Source organism: Echiichthys vipera (assembly GCF_963691815.1).
Source record: "Echiichthys vipera genome assembly, chromosome: 9".
NCBI lineage: Eukaryota > Metazoa > Chordata > Actinopteri > Perciformes > Trachinidae > Echiichthys > Echiichthys vipera.
The window spans coordinates 13,328,600-13,341,923 of NC_139834.1; the positions used below are offsets into that span (position 1 = coordinate 13,328,600).

The 13,324-nt window shown below is 38.7% G+C and overlaps 1 protein-coding gene across 1 annotated transcript in view; it reads left to right on the forward strand.

Moving 5' to 3' along the window:
• Window positions 1–1,489: 1,489 nt before the first annotated feature.
• slc12a5b (solute carrier family 12 member 5b) overlaps window positions 1,490–13,324 on the forward strand; it is a gene marked incomplete at both ends in the record, with an annotated part of 32,112 nt that continues 20,277 nt past the window's right edge. The window contains one exon of the mRNA XM_083920753.1: window positions 1,490–1,544. Within this exon, the coding sequence (XP_083776879.1) occupies window positions 1,490–1,544 (55 nt within the window). The remainder of the gene's footprint in view (window positions 1,545–13,324) is intronic.

Genomic DNA, 13,324 nt, shown 5'->3' on the forward strand with positions numbered 1-13,324 from the left:
CCATGCAATCATTGTATTTTATTGATGGAAATCGTACTCATTGTCTTGGTTCAATACTCGTATAAGGTGTGAAAGTGTTCCTGTAAAATCTATAAAGCGTGAGTAATTTGGTACAACTTCTCAATGCAAAATTGATTTTTGTTTCCATTGTTAGAACCCAATCTATGCAATTTAGAGATAACGATAATAATAATAATATTAATACATAAATAAATAAATATCAATTCATCAGAATCAATAAATATAAATCCAGTCCTCATTTAATTTCAAATAGTTGTTACCTAACCAATTTGAAGTTTTAATACCGTTATGTGCAACTGTACAAATGTGTGTCTTCTGTGTTGTGTTGTTGTAGAGTCTGGCTGAGTGGAAGCATGTGTAATGAAAAAAGGAGTTGAGTATTGAACTCTGTGGAACACCATATACTATGTATGTAGTGGGACTTGAAACATGCTCACCAATACTTCCAAAAACCTATTTCCCTATTAAATAGGTATGAAACCAGTTAAGGGTCTTTCCAGATATACCAACTGCATGTTTCAAACTATCTATCAGCACAGTGTGATCTATAGTTTAACCAGTACGACCAGTACGTTGAAATTATAAAAGGAAAAAACACTGACGCTAAAGGCTTCCCATTCAATTTATTCAGAACAGCCAGGAGCTTATCTTTACCTTTCAGTTTTGTCATTTAGATGACAATTAAAAATTAAAAATCAAATAGTCTCTCCCATGCACAAACAATATTATGCCAACAGTGCAGGTCAACCAGTCTGTGTGTTACTGGTGAGAGGCTTGCATTTTAAGTTCAAGGAGTTATACAAGTGCAGCCTGCAGCCCTTCAACAGATAATGGACCACGACCACGCAGGAAAATATAAAAGAGAGAAGCAGGGTGGGGGGAAAATAACAAAAGAGGGATGAATACACATTAATAAAATGGAATCTCATCTTTCATCTGAAAAGAACATCAAAGGAGATGCTTAATCTCAGGAGGCAGTACTTTGTCATCTGACGTGTATCCCCCCTGTCTCAATCCCTCTCCATCCAACCCTCTCTCATGATGAGATGGATGATGATGAACATGTGTGAGGGAGGGAGGGAGGGATAATACCTTCTGAATACATGATGAGTGTAGTCACTGGGCTTAAACTGACAGGGAGGCGAGTGGCATAGAGAGACAGAGAGTGTGCATGTGAGTGACATCGAGCACCATCATCAGCTCTTCCCTGCAGCCTCTCTCAGTCTCTCCTACTCCTCCAGAAGAGAGACAAATGGCATCACACAACAGGCAAGATAATTAAAAGAGAGGATGAAAAATTGCTTGTTCTTTTTCAAACTGAGCCACCATAGGGAAGATAACACTGGCAGTGAGACAGAGGAGAAGTAAAGCAGCATCTTGTGGTTGGCTACAGCCCAACCAGCATTCAGCTTTTCTCTAAGCAACAAGATCAGAAACGAAAGTGTGCACAGCTGGAGGAGGAGCGAGGATGCTGAACAGCATGACGGACTGCGAGGAGGGAGAGGGGGGACCCAACAGTCAGGGTGAGTGACGAAACCTAGCCACAGACAGATGAGAGAGGAGTGCGTGGACGTGGGTGTGTCAATTTGTGTGCGTGAGTGTCAGTGTGGGTGCGAATGCACGCGTGTGAGTTAGGAAAAGTTAGGAAAATTAGATTATGTCATCTCAGGGATTGAAGAGCTAAGAGAGACAGAGATGGAGAGAGGAATCTTTGGTTGCTGGTTGTATGTCTGAGGTTGATTGGGCACAAATATATTCCACATGTTGAGAGAATGGAAACAGTAAGTGGATGTGCTGCAGTCAAGCTTCTGTCCACTTCATAGAACCTACAGTTGGCACCTTCTGGGTGTCTGACTTGTCAGACTTTATCCTCTTTTCTGCTTATTTTTCAAAATCAGCTGTTTATGGTTTGTGGTGGATGAATGGATTTGAATCTTGGTGCAATAGATGTGTTTCAGATGTGATCCGCCAGAGGTTCATCCTTTGCCTTTAGATTTATACATCCATGTCACACAAACAAAAAGGTTGCAGACTGAGTGCAGCTGCTGCAGAGAATCTATGGAAACAAGCCTTTTCCTCTCAAACTCATTCATGTCTCTCTCCATCAAGAATACCTTGCCAGGGGCAATGTCTGCCTTTCATAATGGTGCATGTGTATATATATATGTGTGTATATGTTTATATACGTGTGTTTTTCTTTTGTTTTTTTTAACCAAAATCTGTTCAGCTTTCCTTTTCATTTATTACTACATTGCATCTAAACAGCTTTGCTACAATTTTTTATAATCAATTAATCATTTCAGTAATTTTTCAAGCAAATTTTATGTTCTATTATATTCTCTGGTCTCAAACATGAAGATTTGCTATTTTTTTTAAGATTTCCGACTATTGGTCGGAAAAAACAAGCATATTTTAGATGTGTGTGCCTTTTTCACGATTTTTAAACATTTTGTACATTTAACAAATAATTGATTAAATGAGAAAATAATTTGTAGATTCATCTATAACAAAAAGAAGCATTAGTTGCAGTCCCAAGTACTACAAATATTATTTTTTCAGCGTGTCTGTTTGTGAGATCCATCAGTTCTGTAAAGTACGATTAATTATGTAACAATAAGACAAATGATTTTGTCTGTCACGTCTTTTTGATAATTTGAACCTATTGGGACACTTCACAGACGTTCTTAATATTTTCTCAATTTCTGTATTTGTAGCACGAAACACTTCTGCACTGTTTGCACCATTTCACCTTCATTGTGTAGATTGTCTATTTTATTATATTGACTGGCTCACTTGGCATTCTCCACGAAGCCTGTTAAAGTAGAACATTGGATTACAAGGACACTTACAATGATTATATTGAGTGGAAATTCAGTCTGCAGTGACCCTCCTTCATTCTCTTAGAGTTGTTCATTAACTTTAATAACAGCTTTGACACATTCACATCTTTGCAAAGGGAAATATACAGAAACTATCGTAGTCGATGCACACACCCGTTGGTTTTAGACTAAACATATCTGCTCATTAGAGTAAATTAAGTTATACATTAGAGGTAGAGGTTTGAGGATGTTTTCATTTAGCCTTGTAAGAGGGAAATGTGTTATTCGTGGATTCTGTTTTTTCAGTCGGTTGGAGGCAAAGAGGAGCTGTCACCTGATGTTGGTGATATGCTGGACCATCTCAGAAATTCTGAAGCATGTGGAGTCATGCCCTCCTGTTTGCTGCATTTGGATGAGGTTGGGCTTGTTGGAGCTCACAAACACATGAGTTGACATTGTTATTTGGGCAATGCCAGGCTTTGCTCTGGTGCATCATTTTTTGTTGTTTTTCTCACCAGTTCGTCCCCTGCTTTGTTATTCTTAAAAAAACTTCAGTGATACCAGGTCTCAAAATGGAGTGTAGACATAATTTAGTAACATTGTAACATAGATCAGTATCTGAAGGGTATTATTACTAGATGTTACCACATGTTTGACGTCACAGTCCCATCATGCCGCCAACAGCCGGGAGCTCCCCACTTACTAACAAGCAAAAGTGGGCATGTTTCAAGAGTCGTTCAAAGCTTCCCTGAAAATAGACCTCTGCCTTATTGTTCCAGAAATGAAAACGTTGGTTAGGTACTGTAACCCCCGGTTCTATGAATATAAAGTTAGATGTTTTTGCCCACTGACATCCAAATGCACATCTTTTCCCATCCGTCTCAATTGTGCTCCTCCGATCATAACTACGAGTCGACCCACTAACAGTGAAGTGCAGTTTTATATGAGCTCTGTGACTAGCTAGTTTCCCAGTATCATTTGATTCGATTGATTTTTGATTTAAACACCCCTGAATGCACAATGAGTCATCAAACAATTTTACTTGGTCTTACAGGAAGAGAAAAGACAGGAATTTTAATGTAAAAATACTCTGATCTTGTTTTGTTTTTATACATATATATCTGGCATAAATCAAGAGATAAATGAACAATTGACACAGGGACACATGATTAAAAATTGAGAAAATAAAATGTATATTTTTGGTTAAAATGTGTCTCTAAGGGTTAAATTAGAAATGACTAGTGGAGACAGAAATGTTACTTCAGCATGTGTTTTTGCTTAACACATAAGTTATGTCAGTCAGTGCCCCACTTCACCCCAGTCAAAGAAGTCTTCAAATACCATCTCATTATAATCCTGTCTGTTTTGACATGAATGAGGGGCAGGTGTATAAGATCCCTGGAGGCTGCAGGCTGCAGGCTGCCCACTGGCAAAAACAACCAAATAAAAATTGATGATTTATTATCAATAAGCTCAACATAAGTGAGATACATTTGTTGCAGATGTTTCAATCCTGGTGCAGATGCTCCTAGAACATTTGCTTTCCTTTGTTTAACTTCTTAGCAATCCCTTTTCCTTCCCTTTGTTCAGAGGGGAGAGGTTGGGGGACGGGGGAAGTTGAGGGAGATTAGCAGGTCAACACTATATGCCACATAGAAGTGGAATACATCATCGGTCATGGCTGATTCCTGGTATGAATGATAGTGCAACGGGTCCCTGCCGGCCAGTTTTTTCTGTTATGCTCCGTTAATTATCTGGGACCCAAACAGAACACAGACAAAAACTGGCAACAGTTTCATGTAGATTTATTCAAAAAAAGTTTAGAAAGATGAAGACGTTTGTAGAGCTTGGCCAGTGCCTCATCGGTGAGCAGAGCATGCAGAGAGAGCTGGGCTTGCAGCTGGGAAAACGACTGATGAGACAATGGACAAGATAGATAATGGACCTGAGACAGGTAACCACGAGGTTAGGCAGAATTCAGGTTATCATAAGGATATACTGAACCAGAGCTTAGTTTGGCGGAGGGCAAACTGAACGAACTGGCAATGACGCCATCCTAATTAGGATAGAATGATACTCAGTGATACTAAGTAAAGTCAATAGAATAAAGATTAAAATGGGTGAAACAGCATCCATTAACTCCTTGTTTCATAATGAAGATGTAGCTACCAAATTACTGCTTATATCATTTGGAGCAGCTGGTGCAGGAGATAAACAAAGGCCATGTCAATGTCAACAATTTGGCGGCATATATTTAAAAGCATGCAATGACACCATGTGTGAGTAATGCTGGGTCAGAGGTGAGGATTTTTATTATAATACTGCAGCTGATAGATGCAAACAAATACACATGCAGCAAACTGATGACAAACAAACAAGTTACAGCAGCCAAATAAACCCACTTCTTTTTTACTTTGGCCATGCAGAGTCTTTTTGGACAAACAGGAAAAAAATCATTAAAACATTCAAGGGTACAGTAATCTGAGAGTTGAAGCTACGTTATCATCAAATCACTTGACTTAATGTGTGGTCCTCTAATGCCACATCTTTTTATAAATGATAAATTACAGATTTAGATAGAAGACGTAATGATCTAATTTATGATGTAAAAACACGTTTTAGTTCACAACTGAATGATCATCAAGTAGTCAAGTAGTAACATGTATTCACGCTCCCAAAATGTATCGTATGAGGCGTTTGATGCTTGTCTTTTATATCAGGTGTGTGTAGATAAGATTTTTGCACTATTCATTTTAACAGTTTGTTCACACATTAATGACGAGATTAATGTGTCAGTTATAGGGTAGTTTTGTAATTTACTACTGTGGTCATGGAAATGATTTGATCTGATCTGATTACTAAAGTTGATAAAAATGTATCCTCTATGGAGCTTTAATATTTTTGGCAAATTTCAAGGCAATCCATCCAATAGTTGTCAAGATATTTCTCTTTGAACAACAAATGTGAACTTCATGCACCTGAGGAAAAGTCAGGGGGTCAGCAAAGCCAGTAGGATTTATAGTCTGTGTATAATGAATGTTTGACTAAATTGCACAATCCATCTAAGTGTTGTTGAGATATTCCAGACCGGAACAAAGATGTGAACTTACTGACCTTTCATTATTTGCTATATTCTAAAGAGGTCAAGTGTCCAGTAATTCACGAGATCTTGTTGATAGTGTTAACAGGACGCCTTAGATTTAGAACTGGCAGCATGCTCTTGGCTTTCATCAGTTAGCACATGTTAATTCAATTGATTCATCAGGATTGTTTTCACTAAATTGCTTTTCAGTCAAGGTCGCGCTGACAGGGAACAAATTAAATTCTACCAAAGGAATATCCCAGCAGGAATGTGCTGATTCTCAACAAGAATATACAGTATATATATATAAAAATAGTTTTCCTTTTCTGACAAACGCTAATTGCTTCCAATCTTAATGCTGAACAGCAAGGACTTGGGTATGAAGACAAGCAAGCATATTATAAATAGCGTTCCTTTTGGATGTGTGAAAATGTCAAGTTGTAGTGAATGTGCTTCAGTGGAACGGCCGCCCATGACAGAGCCTGGTCTGTCCAACATTACTGCCACAGGAAGGTGTTTGTCCCCGCTGTTTGCAAGTTGCTCTTTCTGATGTTGCCGTTACAACATGCAGTATGCTTGTGGGGGAAATGTTCACTATAAATCAAAGAATGTTGTCTATGCTTACTCTATATGGAACACTGATAACTTTTGTTATGATTTGAGACTACTAGATATAAATATAATTAAATTGAAGTGAATTTTTACACTTCAGATCTTGTACGTTAAGCAAATATGATTTAACATATTAAATGGTACTTTAGAGGCACTGGGAGTTAGATTTAGTTACTTTTAGACAAAGACAACCTAGCTGTTTCCCACATTTGTTCTAAAATAAGATAACTCTCTCCTGGGTGTATCCAACTTTAGCATGAGGATTGCATCAATCTTCTCCTCTAACTTTCTGAATACTGAATTAAGTGTATTTCCCAACGTATCAAAGTATGCCTTTTTGGTCTGATATGTATGCACCTCCTACCATCCGTAACACAACCACAGCCAGATAGACTTAATCTGCTTGCCAGATGTCCTTATTTTATCCACTGGTGTTTGAATCAGATTCAATTTGTCTGATTGCCCATACATTAATGCAGAGTGTCCATTGTAATTTCACTGAAAGAAAAGGTCACCTGACACATCAGCATAGGTGGACAAGTGATGCACAGGCAAAACCTCCTTCTCCTCCTACTGCATTCATTGTCTTTGCCAAAGCTCACAGCTAAAGTCTAAAGAGAGGTATCACATTATTGTTTTAATCATAACATAAGCAGCAGCATCATTGTCATCATTATGCTGTAATATTTGTTAATCGAGGACACAACAATAGTCAGTAAAAGCTTAAACTATGAAAAATATCAATGAGTGTGACTTCAACATGAGACATTTTGTTATGTTTTGTGTCTGTGTGAACATGCGCAGTCGTGTAACTGTGCATCAGGAATTATCTCATTGCAGAGGGTTGCTGCATTATTTAAAGCTGCTCTCTTAATGCCATATAACGGATTTGAATATTGCTGCTTCTCTGTAATTTCACTGATGTGTTCTCAGCTGATTTACAGCTTTAATAAATTGGCTCAGGACAGAAAACGCTCTAAACATTTGTCAGCAGCGTCCAACAATACTGATGCAGGTTTGACATATCAGATTTACCTTTTACCTCCAGCATGCAACAGTCAGATGTGCATTACGCATGGGGGGATGGGGGGGGGGGGGTCAACAGCTACAGAAAGATAAGTCATGTCAGTAACTGTCATTAATCCTCTGCCGAGTTTCTGAATGAAGAATGTTTCAGACACTGACTTTAATCCATAAAGAGTGAGAAGGTCAGAATGTCCAATGCAGATTAAGAATGCTTTACACATTTAAAGAGATTAATTCAATTTATTGAGTTGAATGTGTGTACATGTTCCTTGTAGCCTCGGTATGTCAGAGAAACACTTTCAATAACCTACAGTCGGTGATGTTACGTCACTGCAATTTTGTTATTGCACGCCATAACGCGTCATCATTCAAAGGAGCCTTTCTCTACCTTTTTTTAAGCGCTTTCTTCAGTTAATTTGGTTAAAAGTAAAGTCTGACATTAGTTTGCATCCAGGAAAAATCAGCAAGAGACCTAATAAGCCTTTTGTCAGTGTCTTTCGAAGAGCTTCCCTGAAAATTGACATATGAGCATTTTCTGATCTGATGTAATAACAAAGTTGGGCCGGACATTAGACAGAGAGGGGTCAATTTTAGGTATAAACTGGACTAATGGTAATTTATGGGGGAAAAAAATAAGCATGTTATGGTTATGCAGCATTGGAGATGCAGTAGGTGACTGAAGGGGGTTATCCACTTGACATATTATGCCTGTATAAAGTTGGCAAACTTGTTGCATATTCATACATCTAGGAGACACAGAGAAACTTTACCATTCATTTCGAGTTGTGTTTGTAAAAACAATATTGACTCTCTTTTAGCTCAGTTTTTGATCTCTATCAACTCCTGAGAGAAATATCTGGTTCTAAAAGCTACTAAATGTTCCACTATGCTTTCAAGCTAGTCTCTAATGACTGACTCTTATCAAGTCAAAGTTTTTGTTTATTGTGTATTGGTATCACCTTGGCCGAGGTTTCAAGCATGCTGGGATCAAGCAGCAGAGCGATTGAACTGAGGAAAGAAAAGTGGGAATAGTGATAGAGCTCTCCTCTAATCCCCCCACTGAACATCTCTCGCCCTGTTGTCTTAGATTGGAGATTATTAAAAACAGTGTGGTCTAATCCTCATTACTTTCCCTCCCATAGCTCACTCTCAGCTGTCCAGTCACTTTTTTCTCTATGCCATAGAGCTCCATTCTTAAAGATGCATTAACTGTTTATGAGACTTATCATGCTCATTTTCAGGTTCAGACTTGTATTTGGGGTTTCTACTAGAACATGTTTACATACTTTAATGTTAAAAAAACACATTATTTTTCTCACACTGTCTATCTGAATATACCTGTCGTCACCTTCCATCTGAAATGCTCAATTTTCTGATCTATAGGCAACCTTCAAAAAACTCACCTGATTGGCATATATCAGTCAGTGGGTTGGTAGGCACTCCAGAGACCCAAATGTAAATGCACAAGCACTGGGAAAAAAATGAGTTGTTTTTTTTTCCCCTTTAAAAACACATCAAGAGCCACAATGTTAGACTGACATTTCCCTTCATTATGATATACAGTAGTTTCCACAATCCCACATACACGGACCAGCTGCCGGAAATACTTTACTACTACAACTACTACTACTAGCATCAAAGCTGCTGAAAATAGTCCCCCACAAATACACAAATTACTCATGTTTGAGTAACATTTGCCCAAATGTTTTAGGAAATGAAAGTGATTTGTTTCAGTGGACTTAAGGCAGAGAGCCACAGACTGGGTGGGGATGCAGAAAGTTGAGACAAACTAATCTAATCTAATACATTGCTGAATTTGGTCTTTTCATGGGATTTGTTGACAATAACAAAAAATAAAGGATATTGCCATAGTTATACTTAAGTATCATCAAATATGGATTTGGACGTGTATAACCTGCAGTACAGCTGTATCTTGCGGCAAATTTACAGTTTTTCCTTTGTGGCATGTCTAATGTTTTTCTACATTCCTGCCTGAGGTTGTAACATTCTTTTGGTTACTCCAAAGCCCCTGTGTTTACTTTATCACCACTTTCTCAGTTTATTGTATCCATCCCCACCCATGAAGTGTGAGGGAAAGTGAGCCAGCAAATAATGAAGATCCCTTTCCTTTCCTTTACATCACGTGGTTAAATCACCCTTATTAACGGTCATACTTGAGTGCATCTGGCTATGAATGAATCATTCGATGTTCTCTTGTTGGGGAAAATGTGAAAACACTCACTCGGTACCTGGCCCAGGGTCAGGATTTGTTTCTTCCAAATAGTACAGATGAGTCAGTCATTACAAAGACTTTGCTGGTTCTGCCTTATCAAAGACGCTGAGAGTACATTGACTTTATGCAGAATCTATTTATAGAGATTAGGGCATACAGGACACACACTGAATGCTCTCCTTATTAAAGTATAACTCATTACTACATTTGATCTTTAGCTTCAGCTCACTAAGCAGTCAGCTGCACAAAAGTGTAAAAATGTGGAATAGTACATTAGACATATGTTTGCTCCTTAGCCGTATAAAGTGTATGTGGGTCTGTAGGTGATGTGTTGTATTGCATCTTCTCACAATATCTGAACAAACACAGGAACAGGATGGTGTAATTAGCAGCTGAGTTACAGGCAAATTATCTACCAGCAACTGAGTGCTGTTCTCTTGGAGAGGCAGAAGTGTAAACACATTTTGGAGGCAACAACATTGTTTTGTTTAACAGAAATAAAGCTTCACATCTGGAAATGCTGAGACTGGGTTGAATTGAGGGGTTTTTTTTTGTTTTGAGGCAGCATCTGCTGACAACTTGATGGATGAGCTCAAGTTTAGGTTCCTATGTTCGTGCCTGTGGCCTTGATGAAGCATCACGAGTGACAGAATTATATACAGCCATCATCACAAACATCGTGACTTTATGCACGTGTAACATATTAGGCAGCTGATGTGAACATTCTGTCTGACCTTAATATCAAAACAGGACTAAAGGGAATATTTACTCAAATTTGGAATCACTACAATTCAGCTGATTTGTGTAAAGTGCAGCTGAATCAGATTTGATGTTTTGACATGTGTTGTGCATGTCTGGAAAACAATGGAAAAACAAAAGAGTTTTCTGCTGTTGAACGTTAAATGTGCGTTCAAGAGAAGACACTTGAAAGAGTCCACATGCCAGCCTGATGTTGTCTGCTTTAAGGTGTAATATGTAGTATAATCCTAAAAACAATGTATAAACTAATACAAAAGTAATCCCTCTCGATCATCACTAATGACCCACTGGAAGTGTGCGCCAGTATTTTCTCTTTTCGGGTTGTTTAAAGAGGGACAGGGACGAATCTGGTGTAGCTTGGCCCAGGTGGGGGTTTAACCCCCAGCCAGTAACAGCATGCAGGATGAGCAGCATTCTGATTGCCAACTGTTAGAGCCACTGTTTTGTTTTCTGTTTATTTTGGTGTAAATGCTGCCACCTAGTGGTGTCCTGTAGGCCACAAAAGCGCAGGACTGCATTTCCCAGAGTGCTCCAGTTAATTAAATAGGAGACAGGTGCGGAAAGTACGTGTTGGAAAGACGCAGACGGGATACAGTTCTCAACTGTTAATATGATTGCTTATCTTAAGCCAAACGCCTTAAGTTTGTTTATCATTTAATCTGAGTTTTGCCTCCTTTGTTTTGATTTGGTTTTGATTGTCATAAAGGCCTTTCTTTTTTGAATGTATTAGTATAGAACAATGTTTTATTTTGGTTGACCCAAGCCGTTCAACAACAATCCAGCCTGATAAGAAACCGATTCAACGCAAACGTGACTAAACAAGAACACTCAGAAAAATGCGTTTTAAGTTGCTTTTTAGGCACAAAGAGAAGGAAGCAACGACACCAACCATCACCTTATCACGCCCCTCCTCCTCAATGTCACATACTGAAAGAGTGAGTTACCAACACACCCACACACAGAGAGACAATGAAGCTCTGCATTCATTCATAATCTGACAATGCACCACCTTCTACCAGATGTCTGCGAAGGTGTGTGTGTGTGTTTGTGTGTTGTGCTTTAAGCGTAACCACTGTGAAGCAATCATAAAATACCGTTTTATTTCTCTGATTCACTGCTTTGTCCTCAGTGAACGGAGCTTGCACTCTTCACTCAGTATGCTGCAAACTTGACCATCGCTGCACAAGCTCTCTCTCTCTGGCATGAATGTTTTATTAAAAATGGATGACGGACCCCAAAATGGCACCTATTCACTTCAATGAGAATTTCTTGCCTGGTGCATACGCCACAAATGTTTTTGGGTTTGTCAGCCTACTTCTGTGATGTGCAGCCCCTCTGAATATGCGCAGTATTGTCTGCAGGCCCTGCCTGCAAGTTCCTACTCATCTCATAGACTTTATATTGGGATAACCTCAAATGTTTTAAAATCCTCAAGGAAAGTTTTATAAATATAAAAATTCCATAGTCAATCCCAACAGACCCCAATGTTAAAATGCCCAACTTTATTTACAGAGATAAACAACCTTACAGCCTGGTCCAAATAACAGTTTTGGTTGTACATTTCCCTATTCATGACAACTGGGGGCAGAGGGCAAATTATTATTTAACATCCCTGATTAAATTTAATCAAGGTCTAAAGTTATGCATTTTGCTCACCTCAGCTCCATCTACCCTCCACCTCTTTGATCATTTTTGGATTAGCTGGAAGTTAGGTGGTATCAGCCACGACCAAGATGGCAATGGGCAGAGCCGCCAACATTGAGCTTCACATCGGCTTTTCTGAAACCTATGGGCAATGTCATTGACTACGTCCATATTTTATACAGTCTTTCTTCTTGTAGAGAATTTTGGAGTGAGGTGAGAGCAGTTTTTAATAATGTTATGATTTAATTAAAGGATAAAGTTATATTGCATGTCTGTATGTCAGGCGGAGTGTTGCTCCAAATTAAATAAGTAAATCAGTAAATCAGGACCATGAATGACCCCCACACATCTTAGCAGAGTGTGTGTCAGCTGGCATTTCAGCAGCCATTAATCCAGGCAAGTCCATCAAAAGATGTAATCAATGTGTCAGTAGTATCTTGTCAGGTGAAAGATTTATATTGGAATGTAATTGGTTTGCAGGTCTTAGGTCATAAACCAAATATTGGACTAGTAAAAATTCTGATCTGATGATTGGACTTGAGGTAAAGTCAAGGAAGCCAGCAGGAATTTTTTTGGGGGGGAAACATTAATGTCTGAACAAATATTTTATGGCAATTCATAGGCTTTGAGATATTTCAGACTGGACCCAAGCAAGAGTCCAGCAGGTGCAACTGTTCTTTATCAGATTTATTTTATGTACAATACAAACAGTTGATATACTGTATCTGACTACACAGAGATCTCAGTAACAGTCATCATGTAATATTGCTCCTGCTGCAGAAAATGCAACATCATCGCTCCTCAATATTGTGTCCTCATTCTTGTTTAAGGGCAAGTTTTACATTTAAAGTTGATCCATTTTTGTCAGAAAGCATCACATTTCTGTGTCACCCCTGCTGACTGCAATCTGCCAGAGAGGCAGGGAGGCAGCAGGTGTGCAGTGTGCAACACAGACAGTGAGATAGTGTCACTCAGGAGATATATTAAAATTAAACAAATTACTTCATGGAGTGAGCTTTAATTCCTCAGTTACAGCCGGCGAGTCGAAATGAATGAGGTATGTGTTTGGTTGACGTTTGCTGTGTAGCTGATTGGTGTGGTTCTCTCACATGCATAGGTTAATTTTTG